Raw genomic sequence first — 16,836 nt, forward strand, 5'->3', positions numbered from 1 at the left:
TACACAGGGCTGTATTTCCAGCCCAGGGCTGCCGGAATCAGGGATCTTGGAATGATCCAACATTTGAAACTTTGCTTTCACAGAAGGGACATGGAAGGAGATTTCTCTTGCAGATGTAGTGATTGTGTACAAGAAGGAAAGGTGTGCATGTGTTTCATTGCCTAGTTTCCCAGTCTGCGGAAGGATGTATACAACAGGGAAAGGAAGGTAAATGTCAAGGGTTCCACACATAGCCCATGTAAAACAGGAATGGTTAGAACAACGCTTAAGTAGAGAACCATATTAAATCCAAGCAATAAATAATACTGTATTAGCAGAGCCCCAAGGCACACACCTTCTTGTAATTTATAAGGGATCTTCAACATCTCAAAGGAAGGCGTGCATATTGACTGAGAAACTTATTAGAATCAACAATTCCAAGCATAACTAACCAGAGAAACTGAACCCATTAAAGTGCCATATAAACACCCTCATATACAAGTAAGGAAAGAATGAAAGTGGTAACATGATCTCAAAATGACCTCCTATTTATTCCACCCACCCAAACCAAATCTGTACATACGTGCCTAGAACGAACGCTTCAGTACCACAGCTTGTCGCTTTTGGGTATTTTCTTGGCAGTTTTGTCCTTGTCCCAATATACTATGTAGCAGATATATTTGTCCAAGAATCCTGTTAATTAATTATAATAAAATAAAGTTAAACCCGTTAGAAATTTTAACTGCATAAAGTAGCCGTGTTAGGGCTTGTCTACATCAGAAAGTTGCAGCGCTGGTGAGGGAGTTACAGTGCTGCAACTTTGAGAGTGTCCACATCTGCAGGGCATCACCAGCGCTGCAACTCCCTGTTTGCAGCGCTGGCCGTACTCCCGTTTTGTCTCGGGTGTAGAGGATCCAGCGCTGGTGATCCAGCGCTGGTAATGCAATGTAGACACTCACCAGCGCTTTTCTTGACCTCCGTGGAAGGAGGAAGCCTCTGGTAATCAAGCTGGTTTCCTTTCCCGGTTTGCTCTCTCGGTCCCGGAGCCAGCCAGCAAACCGCGGGGAAGGAGACCTGCTTGCTCGGGGTTCCGGGACCGAGAGAGCAAACCGGGAACGCCGCGGTTTGCTCTCTCGGTCCCGGAGCCAGCCAGCAAACCGCGGGGAAGGAGACCTGCTTGCTCGGGGTTCCGGGACCGAGAGAGCAAACCGGGAAAGGAAACCAGCTTCGCCGCGGTTTGCTCTCTCGGTCCCGGAACCCCGAGCAAGCAGGTCTCCTTCCCCGCGGTTTGCTGGCTGGCTCCGGGACCGAGAGAGCAAACCGCGGCGTTCCCGGTTTGCTCTCTCGGTCCCGGAACCCCGAGCAAGCAGGTCTCCTTCCCCGCGGTTTGCTGGCTGGCTCCGGGACCGAGAGAGCAAACCGCGGCGTTCCCGGTTTGCTCTCTCGGTCCCGGAACCCCGAGCAAGCAGGTCTCCTTCCCCGCGGTTTGCTGGCTGGCTCCGGGACCGAGAGAGCAAACCGCGGCGTTCCCGGTTTGCTCTCTCGGTCCCGGAACCCCGAGCAAGCAGGTCTCCTTCCCCGCGGTTTGCTGGCTGGCTCCGGGACCGAGAGAGCAAACCGCGGCGTTCCCGGTTTGCTCTCTCGGTCCCGGAACCCCGAGCAAGCAGGTCTCCTTCCCTGCGGTTTGCTGGCTGGCTCCGGGACCGAGAGAGCAAACCGCGGCGAAGCTGGTTTCCTTTCCCGGTTTGCTCTCTCGGTCCCGGAACCCCCCTTGAAGCCGCCCAACAGCGCTGCAGTGTGGCCACATCTAACACCACTTGCAGCGCTGGTTGCTGTAAGTGTGGCCACTCTGCAGCGCTGGCCCTATACAGCTGTACTAATACAGCTGTAACAACCAGCGCTGCAAAATTTTAGATGTAGACATGGCCTTAGTCTGGATCTGTAAAAGCAGCAAAGAGTCCTGTGGCACCTTATAGACTAACAGACATTTTGGAGCATGAGCTTTCGTGGGTGAATTCTATAAGGTACCGCAGGATTCTTAACTGCATAAAGTATCTGATAATTAACTCATTCAGTGCAGTTAAAATTTCTTAGTCACAAAGGATAAGAAGTTAAAAATGGTCTTTAAGAATCTGTCCATTTTAACATAGTGTCATTTGGCTGAACAAACACCCCAACAGCATTGCAAAGCCTAATGAATTGTGTTGGCAAAATTGAAACACAGGGTTTGAGTTGACTGCTTGGATGGATGTTATTGTCAGTGTGTCTACTTTTCCCCACCATCTACTTAATAGGAAAGAAATATTTAATCCAATTAAAAATTCAGGATTGAATCTTTAAAAGTTATCAGTTTTTTAGGGATGAAGTCACTGGGTAATCAAAGATTACCAGTCTTGAAAAAGGAATTTGGAAAAAAGGGGGTATTTTAATTCATTTTTAAACAGTGAACTAATGGCAAAATCTTACAGAAGAGTTGTATATGTATGTCATCAGGCTGATAAATAACTAACCCCTATACATATCCTTATTTCCTGAAAGATTATAGTATCAGAGATTCTTTTGACTTCATCATATAGAACAAATACATCTAGATATCTAAGTTACTTACTGTTCCCAGTGATTGCTTTGGTTCCTGGAGATTGCCTAACACAAGACTGCTGAGTTGGTCTACCGTCCACAATACCTGCTGGATTTATTTGCTTCATTATCCACCCCTGAAAGTCAGTCCGGCTCAACTGGAAAAGACTGTTAGAGTATTACATGGAAACAGAACCTTCCTGTTCTTATTCCTGAGGAGTTAAATCTCTGGTCATCCCTGATCAGAGTTTACTTCAGTGGTTTATGTATATGTATAAATCCGGTTTTCCCCACATGCAGGCTTGCAAGGAAGGGAAGCTTGATTTCAACACACAGCATTAACTTCTCTAAATGATATACTTTTTCATGTTCTTTTGAAGAATTTCCTTCATTAACATCAGTTCTCTAAAACAGCTGCCCCATTATATCTGAAAAATGTTATTTTAAAGGTGGATTACCTTGATTGAAATCGTAAGACTTATTTTTGCAAGGGACACTGAGTCTATTTTTGTAAATGAACAGCAGTGTATGAAATGAGCAAAATATATTCCCATGTTATTCTATTAGCGCAAACTGGTAGTACATGTTTGCTCAACATAATAGCAGCAAGACAAATAAGTCCAGTACCCTAATGTAGGAAGGGTGTCAGTGTATACTTTAGAAGTCTGTTGCTTCTATGTGTATTTAATATGAATTGGTATTTGCTGACCTTGATGTGTACATAGGTTGAATATGAGGTGTAGTACTGAACTTTGGTAAAGAATGGAAATATTAGATTATTTCCTAACCTAAAGAACTGCAGGAGATTTAGTGGAATATATGTTGACAAAAATTACACTTGGAGGAATTAATTCCTTAGTGAACTAATCTTTGCTGTATAATACATTGTGAAAGCATTGATGTATACTTCATTTTATACCTTAATTAGGCTTGCTTTTCAGCATCCTTGCATTGAATGACCCATAATAACCAAAGACTCCAATCTGGATATGAGGCAGAAATGGGTCACACTCTCTCACACAGATTTTAAGTAATCACAGAAGATTCTTTCAAAGTTAACTTATTTGTATAATCAGAATAGAATACACATCCTGGTTAACTTCAATGACTGTGTGAAATTACAAAATGACTTGAAGTCAGTTTGACATGCTATTTACCAAAATGTGTTCTCTGTCACCAAATAGCATTGATCAACAGATATTAGTGGTAAAATAGGGAAAACACGTTGGTATCACAAATGGAAAAATTATTTATTGTTTCTTGCGATCTTTTATGATGCTGAGTATGGGATGGGAACAGTGAACCAGGTAAGGAAACGTATGGATTTACCAGTAATTGTTTCCTAGGCTGATCAATTACCAGGAGATGTAATGAGAAATATAATCCTTAGGGAGAGGAAGGAGAAATTGCATTACATAGTGTCCCTTGGGAGAATTTGTACATCACATAATGAAGTGCATATTCCTTAAATGCCCATGCATAATAATTTATACTTCAGTCTTCTGTAAACAAGACACAATACTGTAAAAAATTGGCAGAGATAGTAAAATTGGCATATTTGTGATTTTTGGGGGGTATCTCTCTTTTTAGTAATTACATTTACAAAGGTTTGGTAACTTACTAAGAAATTAAAACTTTCAAAAAATATGAAATGGCAGTCATTAATTTTGGGTGACATATTTAGTGCCAAAGGTTAAACATTAAAAGGTTCTACTTCTATCACAGCCCTCATTAAGTTATTTCTGTTTATCTGTGGTAGATCGATCTGAATGAAAAGATAATCTCTAACTTTAGTGATGTAAACTCAAATGGTTTTATCCATATAGGAACAAAATTTTAATACATCTTTAAATCAAAAATATGTATGCATAATCTTGTTTGATTTAATATGCCTAGTTAGCTGGATGTGTGTTTTCAGAGTCCTAGTACTCAGGACCTCCAAAGACCTGAATTTCACCTATGTAATAAAATAATTGTTGAAATAATTGAATATTTTTAAAGTTTCACTGCCAATTGTTTTAATAAGGAAATTATTCATTTCTACCCTTCCCCATTCTCACCAGTTCAAGATGTTTATATTCAGATTCTAAATAGAGCTTTTAACTCTTGGAACCTGAAAATCTAGACTATCGCAATGTTATATATGCTATTACATGTGGTTTTAAAGTTTTTTAAATCTGCAGATGAACAGAATGAAGAATCAGAAGAACTCTATAGCTAATGGGGAAGTCCTTTCATTTGAGTGCTAATTTAACATCTCTACTTATACTGGCAATTCCAATAGGTTTTTAAATAGCTTGTTTAAAAAAAATTATTAGGTATTTTTCCTGCAGATAAAAACACATTAAAGTGTTATTTTTATTTCAAAAACAACCACTAATGTTACCTTGCTAATTCTAAGCAGTGAAGGCAGTATAGTGACCCCCAGTGGTGATTTTGGTAATTATGTCATTTGTGTAGTTAAACAATTTTTACTAGAAATAAAGTTGCAGTTGCCTTATTTGAAGTCCAGACCCTCCTTACAACTCTTTTTTGACAGTGTTTTTTCTTATTTTGTATGCCACCTTGTGGTTATTAAAGTACAGTACAATATTTCATTCAGGCATGGCTCCCAGTTTCAAGGAACTGACAACTTTACTATACTATGATAGTTTTATTTTGTGTTTCTTTAAAGTGTCAACAATCTGTTCAGATCTACCTATCATGTCCTAAGTTAGGTGATTCAGTGCAGTTAAATCACTTAAATCAGTGCGGTTATGCTTGTTGGATCAATAAATTATTTTCAAAGCTGGGACAGGATTTGGCTTTTCTGAAAAGATGCAAATTAGTGGCCGGCTTCAACATTGAGAGGTTAGACGAAGGACTTACTGCAGTTTCTGAAGCCTGTACCAAAGGTCAAGAAGTATACCACCACCGTCAGAGAGGCTCGAAATCTTAATATTATCAGCTGGAGAAGGAACTTGACAAGACGACAATGCTTAGGGATGGTAATCAGAACCACAGTCATGTGTCACCAACGTGGAGAAGTCAAAAGATGACATTATAGTGTTTTTTGATGGTTGTAAAAATGTGCTGTTTGTTTCCTTATTTAAATATGAGTATTTTTATTAGGGCGTAAATTGCAATAGAAATTAAGTTTTAAAAACCCACTCTGTTCTGCTTTTAAGGCTGCTTTGAAAAGGCTAACACTTAATACAACATTTGGTCTTTTAAAAATAAAACCTGCTTTTGTGCACATGCAAAGTGAGTTGAAGTGATGGAGTTTACTGTAACTCCATCATTTCAAGACAACTGAGATGTTTACATTACAAGCTAGACAGGAAAATCTTTGATTTCAAAGTGGAGGGTGGTTTGTTTTTTTTTAATGTTCACTTTTAAAAGCACACAGTTTAGTTTGTGTTTTTGTGGAAAGCTTGTTACAAAGGATCATTTATATATTATTGAAAATGTGGCTGGCTAACCTCTACCAGCCTCATCTCATCATTGACTTAGATTGTAGTCCCAAGTAGCTACAAGAATTTTTATCTTGTATTAAATGGTGTGGGAGAGAAGGATGGTTATTTGCGGCCATAGGCTAGTAATTTCATAGTGCTTCTGTGGGGAAAATTAAATCTCTTACTTGGACTACACTCCTGCAGTGACTTGTTATAGTTTTCCAGCATTTGATACACAACGCTCTCCTGCCCAGAAGACACATTATGCACAAATCATTATTCTTCCTTAAGTAATCAACAACAGAATAAAGACTGTGCCATTAAGTCACCTGCAAGTAGATTCTCACTCCAAAGCTCTAGGTTATAAAGCTGTAATGTAGTTTGTCTGCAGAATAGTTGGAAATCCTTCACAAATACTTCTTTAACACCTGCCTCCTATCCCACTATATGATTGGTTCCCTAGAAAAGCCTTCCATAGATGGTGCACTGTAATCCCTTTGTGTTACTTCTTCAGTGCAGATTATGCAGCAGGAAATAATTAGGAGATTAATTTTCACCTGTCACTGCCAATAATAGATAACCTTGATGCTGTGACATGGCTAGGAATTTGGGGAACAGGAAAGCATTTAACCCTGTAGTGATTTCCAGATGAAAAGTGGTTATCAGAATATGACCTCCCTGCTTGTTGGCATGAAAACTGAGAGATGTATTGGTCTTTCAGCTTTCTGATCTCTTTATTGCCCTAGTTTTTGCTGTGTTAAACTCTCCCTGTACTATTAATGTGCCACATGTACACAGTTTTATCAGACACAGGAAGGCTTTGGAGACCTCCGTTGCCCAGTCTTTTTATTCAGATACAATTCCGTTGCCTTTCGTGATTTCAATTCCCAGTCCGATTGATACACGTAGCAGCTAGAGAAAGGAAGATACTAATGAAGATGGCTTCATTAGGTAGTGTGCAATGTTGTCTGTCCTTGTCGCTATCCACCAAATGCAGCTGAAGAAATGTCCCAGAAGTAATTGTGCATTTGAGGATTTTCAGAGAAGGAGAATTGAGGCTTTTCTAGCCCCTTTCAAAATTAATTGCCTGCTCTTTTCGTGTAAGCTTAAAAATACATGCTAGATACTAAGGCAACAAAGGTAAATTTTAAAATAAATCTTCTCCCTCTGCTTTTTTGTGTGCTTAAGTTTAGATCTACAATCTGTTGAAAATGTAATGGGAAACGAGACTACAGAAAATGCCATTATTCATATCATCCCGAGCTCATTTATTTTATCTGCAATAGTAATGATAAGACAGCCTGCTTGGCAATGCTGATAAGCTGGGAAATATCTCAGAGCTATTTGTAAAAGTTAAAGCAGATCTTGGTACTGAGCGATAGGAAAACTCTGACAAGCCTTTTGGCAATATGCTGAGCTAGAAACTAATAAAGATTTTAATGGGAAGACCTCATTAGGATTAGGGAGAAGATCTATTATCTCAGATTTACACAACATAAACACTGGGGCAACTTTAAATTTTTCCTTTTTGTTCATTAAATAGTATTGCTGAATGTGAAACCTTATAAATCCAGTCTGAATCTCTGTGTGTGTGCCAGGAGCCATTGCCAGCTGTTTGCGAAGCTTTTGTGGAATTGCATTTGCAATACACGCAAGGAATAGCAGAGTGTTATGATTTTAAGGAGCTGTTCAAATTTTGTAGGGGCAGAAATGTAATTGATGTTTGGGAATCATTGTCTAGGAGAGCAGCCTTCCTATCCCTTCTGCACAATGAAGGATGCCTTCATAAACAGATTTGCCCACTGCTGTCTTGTGTATCTACTGACAACAAGACTGAAATAGTAGGGATGAATGGGGTGTTAACGTCAAATCCTATGTATGCAGCCATTTAATAACTACAGTTAAAACTATGCTAGTGGAGGTCCTGTCAGCCATGCGACTAGAGCCACATTAAGTGTAACCAGGTTGAGACAATTGACATGCTTAGATGGCCCCATTTGCACAGCAGTGCTGAGTTAAATCCCAGCTACTGCCTGATAATCATGTTACAGTCCTGCTCATGAGCAAGGTTTAAACATGGAACATTCACACTGTGAGGAATCCTGCTGTGCACCATGTCTGGACTCAACCTTGTTTCTACCTGTGTTTAGTAACTAGGTGTCCAAAAAAGCCTTGATTTACACAGGATTGTGGGATGTGTTTTACAATCTTGCTTTTAAGGGCTATTCAGATTATATTGTGGCTGAATTGGATTATAATATGGTTTAGATTGCTGGCATCAATGCCAAACAATTTTATGTCCAGGTAGAAAAACATATAGGAACATTGTTTTGTTTGGGTTTTTTAACTCTACTTGAATCTGTTCACACTATGTCTAAGCCATGTTGGAACCTGGTTCTGCCATAAAGGAGTTTAAACCATGTTATTTAATATAGTCAGAATCCCCATGTATATAGGGGTTCTCTCACTTTTCATGCTGATATGGGAGCACCTTTAGAACCTTGCTAATAATGCGATAGAGTCCTGTGGCATCTTATAGACTAACAGACGTATTGGAGCATAAGCTTTTGTGGATGAATACCCACCTCGTTAGTCTATAAGGTGCCACAGGACTCTTGTCGCTTTTTACAGATCCAGACTAACTCGGCTACCCTTCTGATACTTGCTAATGATTATTTTAAAGATTGGTTGTTACTACAGTTAGTAAGAGATTCCATTTTTTTTTCATTGTGTGAGGCAGCTCTTAATAGAGTAAGTGTCTCATGGATCATCTCCCCGCCCACTAATGATCAAATAACGTCTTTGGCAACTACAGCAATTGCTTATTGGGAAAAGTAATGTTAGAAAAATACAATAATGTATTTTTAGTTTCTTTAATGTGACACAGTGGCAAGAAACCAAAAGGAGAGCCAGCACCCTGGGACCAGCCAGCTTTCCATGAACTACAAGCAAGTGTTCTCCAGACCACTGTTTGAGAACCACTGATTTATTATGTTTGTGGGCCTTAAAGGGACACTCGGTGCAAATTTTGAATGCCAGCATTCCTTTGGTTGGGGAACATACCCAGTATGGCATTTCCCTATCCCTCTTCTCTCCTTCATTATTTCCATCCCCTAGCCCCTCACCAGCATGGAACCAGATGGGCAGGGTTGGAGGAACAGTGCCAGGCACTTACTCCTAAGGACAAAGAAACTCGCCACCCTGGGTTGATGCGACACAGCGCTGCCTATTTAAACCACTAGGGCCATGCACAGATAATAGACTGTTCCAGGAAGGTTGCCATTTAAACAAGGTTTCTACTATTTGTGTTTGATGTGAACGAAACTTTTTGTTTTGTCTGTAGACCTCAACGGAACTGGAGCTGCCTCGTATCAGGAGTGGCTTGATAACAAGCAAGGTATGAGATCAAGTCTCTCCAACATGGGCACTTGGGACTGATTTAGCTTGGTTTCTCTCTGCTGAATTGGTCTTTTTTTCTGTCTTTTGCTCTTCCTCTCTGTCTCCAAGCCAGTGCTCTGTTGACAGTTCCATAGCAGCTAAAGGCTAACTTGTTAGCTCAGGGCCTTGTTACAGGCATGTCACGTGCTCCAGGTCAGCCTTCCAAAACCCCAAATTCTCCATCATTAACAAACGAAAATGGAACGCTGTAAAATGAAGTGGCGTCTGCACCCAATAATAGTTTTTACCAATTTAATTGTATGGTTAAGGGGAAAAATTTATGAAAGTAAACAGAAACATTGAGTTAATGGAAGACACATGCTAATGTACTTTAACACTAGGCTTTCTGTGATTTTTTTTTGTCAGTTTCACTGACAGACTGATTCAAACTTGTCCAACCCACAGTCTTTTCCTGTGGCAATGTCATTATGAGCTGGATAAGTCTTGTGTGACTTAAGGGGGAAAAAATCTCTTGTTCCTTCACTGTAGGCTTTGTAGAGATAATCTTGTCAGTAAAATTTGAAGATGGGAAAGTATATGGGGACTGGATTCAAAGCCAGGTTATTGCTTTTAATTCTGTAGCTCAACAGAGTATTGGGGGTCTTATGTCCCCCTAGGAGGTCTTTCTTTTCTAAAAGCTGCAATTGCAAAAACTTGTCTATTACTGTAGAGAGAGCTGTGTATTTAGTGCTGAAACCTGTATTAATGATCAGTCAGGAAAAATATGCCCCCTTCAGTCCAGAATTTCATTTATTATGAGCTGTAGCAAGGAGATAAGGGAAAATAATTATTTTAACCTGGTTATAGTAACAGTGGCAGGGTTTCACCCTGCTGTTGACCGAGATCATGTGATAGCAACTAAGAACCAAGACTATCCTTTGCTGAAATTCTGATCCTCCTACATTATTGTCCAAAACAGAACATCCAGGAAGAAAAGAACCTCGTGGATTTCATTGTTTGGATGGTTTAATTTTCTGACTGTGCCTCAACTATTGCTACGTTCCCATCTTCTGATGATATATTGACTTCGCAAATCAAAGACGGAATGAAGTGCCTTTCCTAGCTGTTTTCTTTTTTTTTTGTAAGCCATTCTCCTCTCCAGTTACCTTTACACTAATCTTTCACTATTTTCTTCATCGATTGTAGTAAATACCTAATCATCGCTAAGCTTTCTTTTCAGCCGTGAGAGCCAGCAGGCTGGGCTAGAAGAATTATAATCAATGATGGTTTCTTGATTAAATTAAGACTGCAAAAAGGTTGGAGTCCTCTAAACCATTCTAGTTCAGGGTGTTCTTTGTGGTAGGCAAATAGCTCATTCTCTGAAAGAAGATTTTTGTCCTATTATGAAACTTATTTTTAAAAGGTCGTCAACTTTTTTTCTGTCTTTTCACCATTCTTGTTGATTATCAGGATGGAGGGGTGTGTATATAATTAGCACAGCTGTCTAACATTAAAATGCCTAGATATTTATTCTTATGTATTTGTCTGTGGTAGCACTCACAGTATGTTCAACTTTTCTCACGCTGGCACTCTCTCCTCCATCCTCTTCCACTTTGCAATATGAAAAGAGCAGAATGGTCATATTCCTTAACACCTGTTTATGAGCCTCACATTGAGAATCCATGTGCTAGGCACTATCCAGACATAGAGTCACAGAATATCAAGGTTAGAAGGGACCTCAGGGGGTCATCTAGTCCAACCCCCTGCTCAAAGCAGGACCAATCCCCAGACAGATTTTTACCCCTGTTCCCTAAATGGTCCCCTCAAGGGTTGAACTCACAGCCTTGGGTTTAGCAGTCCAATGCTCAAACCAGTGCTAGAAGAGACAGTCTCTGGCTGGAGAAGCTCACAATCTAAGGCCTAAAACTTTAAAAATGTTACTGGTATAACTGTTGTCAACAAAGTGTGTGATTTGAGGGGGTTAGTTTTAGCCAATATAGTTATGCCAGTAAAAGCCCTAGCATAGACACAGTTATACTGGTATAAGGGCAGTTTATACGTGACAAAATTTATTTTAAGTCACTGATGTTTTATACTAATATAACTGTGTATATACTGAGGGGAGAGGGGAGTTGCCACTTTAACTGTACCAGCATAGTTAAAGCCGCATGTGGGAAAGGCTTAAGGATATGTGTGTCTATAATAACTTGTAATCAGCCTCCTAACTTCCAGTGGACAGGTCATTTGTTAAGCTGCAGCAGTGTTTAACATCACAGTTTCTGACAGTATACAAAACATATAATATGTTGCTGACAGCAGAGCCGAAATTCAGGTTGTGGCCCAATACATTTTTTTTTTTTTTTAAACTTGTCATCAGTGTGGCCAGGGCTCTTTAAGAGAGTTAAACCGTCAAGACATATGAAATGCGATTGCCATGGCTTCATTTTGTAACAGCTTGCTTATCTCCCAGAAATTAGGTTATAATGAGGTTTAGTTTATACATTTTACCCCTCTCCTCATTAAAGTGCTATTTTTCAGAAGAAACGCTTTGTGTGCTGAAATATTGCACGGTTGAAATGAAGGCATGTTTATAAGGATTTAATGTACTTGGGAGCCAAGGTTTTGCAGCTTTATAGCAGAGATGTTGTAACAAAGGGCTTTATGGTAAGGGTGTGCTGTATTTTAGTCAGGCAGTTGCACAAGAGAAATCTTTAGTAAAATGCCTAGCAGTCAGTCAGGAGAAACTGTGAGGGAAACAGTTGCCTCTGGATTCCAGGCTTGGTCTTGGCCGATATTAAATCCATTATTCTTAACAATCCCTGAACCCTAAACTATTTCCTTTCTTGTCTCAAAGATGCCATAGATATTGCTGCTTTTTGTAATTGTGCCTCACCGTTTGGGAGGTGTATTTCCTGGGTAGCATGGGACTCTCGTTTAGTGCTGAAATAAACCATATGCACATGCTGGCTGTCCGTATCCTAACAAAGATGTAGTTCTATATACACTGCTTACAGAGCACTGGCAGAACGGTATCCCTGTGATATCCAAAGGCTGGGTCTACATTGTCTTCACAGTGGTGCTAGCACTTGCTCTGGCAGCATTTCATCCTTTCCATCACTGTCTCACCCGTGACAGCAAGCCCTAAAAAATAGAGAAAATAAACAATTTGGTTCTAAAACCTGGGGAGAGGGAGGAATATGACTTAGTGCCTCAGTAATAGGAGCAGTATAGAAAGAAGACCGACCTCATATTTGGAGCAATGTATAATGAGGTGACATTGACAAGTGTGTGGAGTGGGGTCTGAATCTTTTATACCAGCTGCTGCAACATCTCCTTTCAGTCATAGAAGTTATTAATTTAAAATACCTCAAGGGCCATTTAGTTTTTTCCCCTACTAATGCAGGGTTGTCTGCTATAGCATATCATGTAGTACCTTCTCCAGCCCAGTTCTAATCATCCCAAGGAAACACTCTCTGCTTCACGTAGGAAATTATTCCACAACCTAATACATCTCACTTTTCTGAGTTTTTCTTCACATGGAATATCATGGCTTTGGATTATTTTCTTCCAGCTATTTAAGCTTTATTTTTCTGCTGATGTTTGACTTGCTAGCTTTCTTGGTATTACTGCTCCATCCTCACTGATATGTGCGGCTCCTCCTAAGTTAGTATTATTGTGGATTTTGTCATCTCACCTCTGTTTGTCACCAGTACAAATAATTCTGGAGCAAATGTTGAGAGTGAGGATGGAGGGCAGCTAATCTGGTCATTGTTTGTCATTTGTCGAGTGCCAGTGCAACTACAGCATTGCCAGCCCATCTATACTGGGGATATGGATAACTATCTGCTGGGAACTAGATTTATGCCATGTCAGATAGGCCATTAAACAGCCAGTATAGAACCAGGCCAAATTTGAAACAGTGACCTTAAACGGAAGGCTTTTTCTCCAATTATCGATCCCCTGAACTGTCTAGCGCCCACGTATGCCATATTTTATTAGAGTCTTCATACAACCAGTCACCTTGTTTGTGGGACAACAATAAACACAGCATAAATGTATAATTGGGCCACTTTTAGTACAGCCCAGCTCTATCTTCTGAACTCTCTTGAGAACAAGTGTATATTGAATGGCTAAGGAAACTATACTGGGGTTACTATGCAATGACTAGAGGGATTTGGAAGACTATTTGTGAGCTGTCCAGTCCATAGTAAACAGAGAAGAAGTGTTATTCATGTAGATGTCAATTTTAAATAGATCTCATCGGGGACGGAAAGAAATATAAATGAGCCATTTTATTAGCTCTGGAGTTGTGTGGAGATGTCATGAGTTTTCTTCTTCCATCTTCCAGACACTTGTGTAGTGATGTTTCCTATTACATATTGAAGCTGTTAATGAGACCACAAGAGATACAGAGTCACCTTTGTAGTAGAAAAATATCTGGAAAGAAGTTTAAGTGGCTTTTATTTTCTCTCCCTTTTAGTGGTGATATGCTGAAATTAAAAAATGGCTAAGATTCATTTTATATTGGTTTTAATGTGTGGTAGATCCTTTATCAAGAGAATAAGGTTCTGCATTTGCAGGTGAATGGACTTGGTCACAGCTTCTATGATAATTAGGAGATCAAAGATAAAACTTTGGCAGGCTACCTGACTGTTAGGGGAGTAGAGAGTAGAGTATCTATAGAACAGTTAGAGTAACATATTTTTCACGGTGGTGGGACAGAATCGAAATCCCTCATGCTGTTGTGAAATTTTAGAGAGATGCCAGAAACAGCCAGGCTAGCACAGTTCCATCTTCTGCATGGACAAGGTCTGTATTATTATTAATATTCATTATTTGAATTGCAGTAGCACTAAGGAGACCCAGTCATGAATCTGGACCCGACTGTGCTAGGCACTGTTCGGATACGGAACAAAAAGTCAGTCCCTGCTCCCCAAGAAATCTGGCTTCTTAATTCTAATAGTGATTGCATTTATTGCTAGAGCCCATTTAAAAAAAATTGTTCTTGTTTTTAAATAAGTTGGCTGTCTTTTCTTTAGATCATTATAAAAGTGCGCTGAGAATCCATGCCAGGGGCCCCCTTTCCCCCTCTTATGTAGAGGACAGTACCATGTAGTGAGGTGGAAAGCAAATTTTTATTCTATTTTGTGTCAAAAAAATAACTCCATTATAAAAGACGTTGATGGGGGAGAGGGAGGGTTGTGGTTTCAGTGCCTTGTTAGCGAAGAATTGCCATGCTCCAACTCATTTTTGCAGCTAGCATGGGCGAGAAAGAGAGAAAGGAAAAGAGATGGGCTTTGTGTGTGTGTGTTGGCTCTGGCTGTCTAAATTGGTAATGGTGTCTAGAAGGAATCCAGGCTGTTGTAAATATGAACTTTTGTCAATATTCCCCAAGCTTCTTTGGACTCTAGGGTTGGCTTTATTAGCTGAAGGTCACACCATTGTGTTGTCTCGCCTCCTGAGACCTCTGATACCTTCCTGAAAGGACGCCCATTATCCCAGGGCTTAGAAGCCAGCTTTCCTGTCAGTGGCACTGAAGCTGATAAGCGTAAGAGGCACATTTCATCTCCCCCATTGCTGCTTCCAGGAGACAAACAGTGTTTATCATTCCTGATTAATTCCAGCTGAACAAAAATATAAAATAAAATAGGAGGCATGACCACACACATACGCAATTACAATTTTTAGGCCACCTTCTGGCAATGTGTCCACTCACCATAGTGGTTGCAATGAGCAATGCGTGTTGCCACCTCTTTGTTATCTTGGCGGTGTGTCTGAAGATGAATTTAACAACATGAAAGGATCCCAGGCTACGATCAGTTTAAGCAAGAAGAAACAGAGGAAGGAAGGAATAGCAGTGTGAGGATCGAGATTAGAATTGATTTGTGACAATTAAATTTTAAGATCCTGGGAGAGTAGGGCCACCCGGTGCGAGAACGGCTTTACATTATCTGGGAAATATGAATGGCCCAAGGAGAGAGAGAAGGACAAGGATTTTATTCTCTGCTACATGAAAAGAAGCATGAAAACATAGCGTATCGTGCTTCTGTATCTCACAACTCCCTTCATCACAGTTAAAACCCTTTTCTAGGAATAGCATGCAAGAGAATTGAGAGATTTAAATGGCAGTTTAAGAAGCTCTTTTGCTTTTTTTGTCGTCTTTTTTCCCCTTTTTCTTTTTGGTCTGGTTTGAGATTTGTCTGGAAATGTCCTGCCGATTTTCAAGATTCTGATGTTTCAGTATAAATCTCTCTCCTATGTGACTACAAGCTCCATTTACTGTTATTTTTACTTTTAGCAAGAGTCAGAATGTGATGTATTTTTTTAAAAAAATCAGAATTAGCACATTGGTTAGTGTTAAGATAGACAGAGATCTACTACACAGCTTTGTGCATCTGTAAAAATACACAAGCAGCATTATCCAGTGGACCTGAGAGTCAAGAGACCTGGGTTCTGTTAGCTGTGCCACCGGCCTGCAATGTGATGCAGGGCAAGTCACTTCAGTGCTCTGTGCCTCAGTCTTCCCATCTGTAAAATGGGGATAACACAACTTATCTTTGTATTCAAAATTGTTTGAGATCTATAGGTGACAAAGTCCTATAATATAGCCAGGGCCAGATATGAGTGTTAAAAACATAACTTAGTCCCTGCCCCCAAGAGCTTGGAAATGCAAAGACACAAACAAGCTGCATGTGCAGGTTAGGTGGATGTCTTGGAATGTAGGAGAGAGCACTTAGGCCTGGTCTACACTGGGTCGGGGGGACTGATCTAAGATATGCAACTTCAGCTATGAGAATAGCGTAGCTGAAGTAGATGTATCTTAGATCGAATTAAAATTACTTACTAAGCATCCTCGCAGCGCTGGATCGATGTCCGCGGCTCCCCCGTCGACTGTGCTTCTGCCTCTCCAATTGCTGGAGTTTAGCAGTCGACGGGAGAGCGATCGGGGATCGATTTATCGTGGCTGCATGATAGATAGATCGATTGCTACCCGTCAATCTGGTGGGTAGAGTAGACGTACCCTTAGTGAGCCTTGATTGAGTGTCTGTTCCAAGCATAGAAAATGACACGAAAGGCACCCTTGGTAATCATGTCCTGTTATAACAGGATCCTTGGCCAGGTCTTTCAAAAGTGACTTGCTTGTGGGTGCCCAGCTTGAGATGCCTTAAAAGGGCATGATTTTCAGAGACTGCTTTTAAGGAACAGCGTTGTCAGGGGGACTATAATTTTTCTGGTTTAAAAGATTGAACATTTGCAACTGGAAACTTTGCATTTGCCAGCATTGAATTGAGAATTCAGAAACAGGTGAATGTGTCTTCCACTGTGCAGTGTAGTCCTGAGAGCCTCATAAGACTTTTCTTAGCTCTCCCCATGGGCTCCACAGCAGAGCTGCCTGGTTTTGCGAGGATCTGCTTAATGCAATATCATGTTTTGCAGCATGGATGCCATATACAGGAATTCTAAACAA

The 16,836-nt window shown here is 40.3% G+C and overlaps 1 protein-coding gene across 11 annotated transcripts in view; it reads left to right on the forward strand.

Moving 5' to 3' along the window:
* The window catches only part of FBRSL1 (fibrosin like 1), a 756,178-nt gene that overhangs the window by 615,257 nt on the left and 124,085 nt on the right, over nucleotides 1-16,836 (forward strand). For all 11 annotated transcript variants that reach the window (XM_030582655.1, XM_030582651.1, XM_030582657.1 and 8 more), the window contains one exon: nucleotides 9,334-9,387. In XM_030582655.1, the coding sequence (XP_030438515.1) occupies nucleotides 9,334-9,387 (54 nt within the window). The remainder of the gene's footprint in view (nucleotides 1-9,333; nucleotides 9,388-16,836) is intronic.

Source organism: Gopherus evgoodei, chromosome 13, assembly GCF_007399415.2.
Source record: "Gopherus evgoodei ecotype Sinaloan lineage chromosome 13, rGopEvg1_v1.p, whole genome shotgun sequence".
In the NCBI taxonomy this organism is placed as follows: Eukaryota; Metazoa; Chordata; order Testudines; family Testudinidae; genus Gopherus; species Gopherus evgoodei.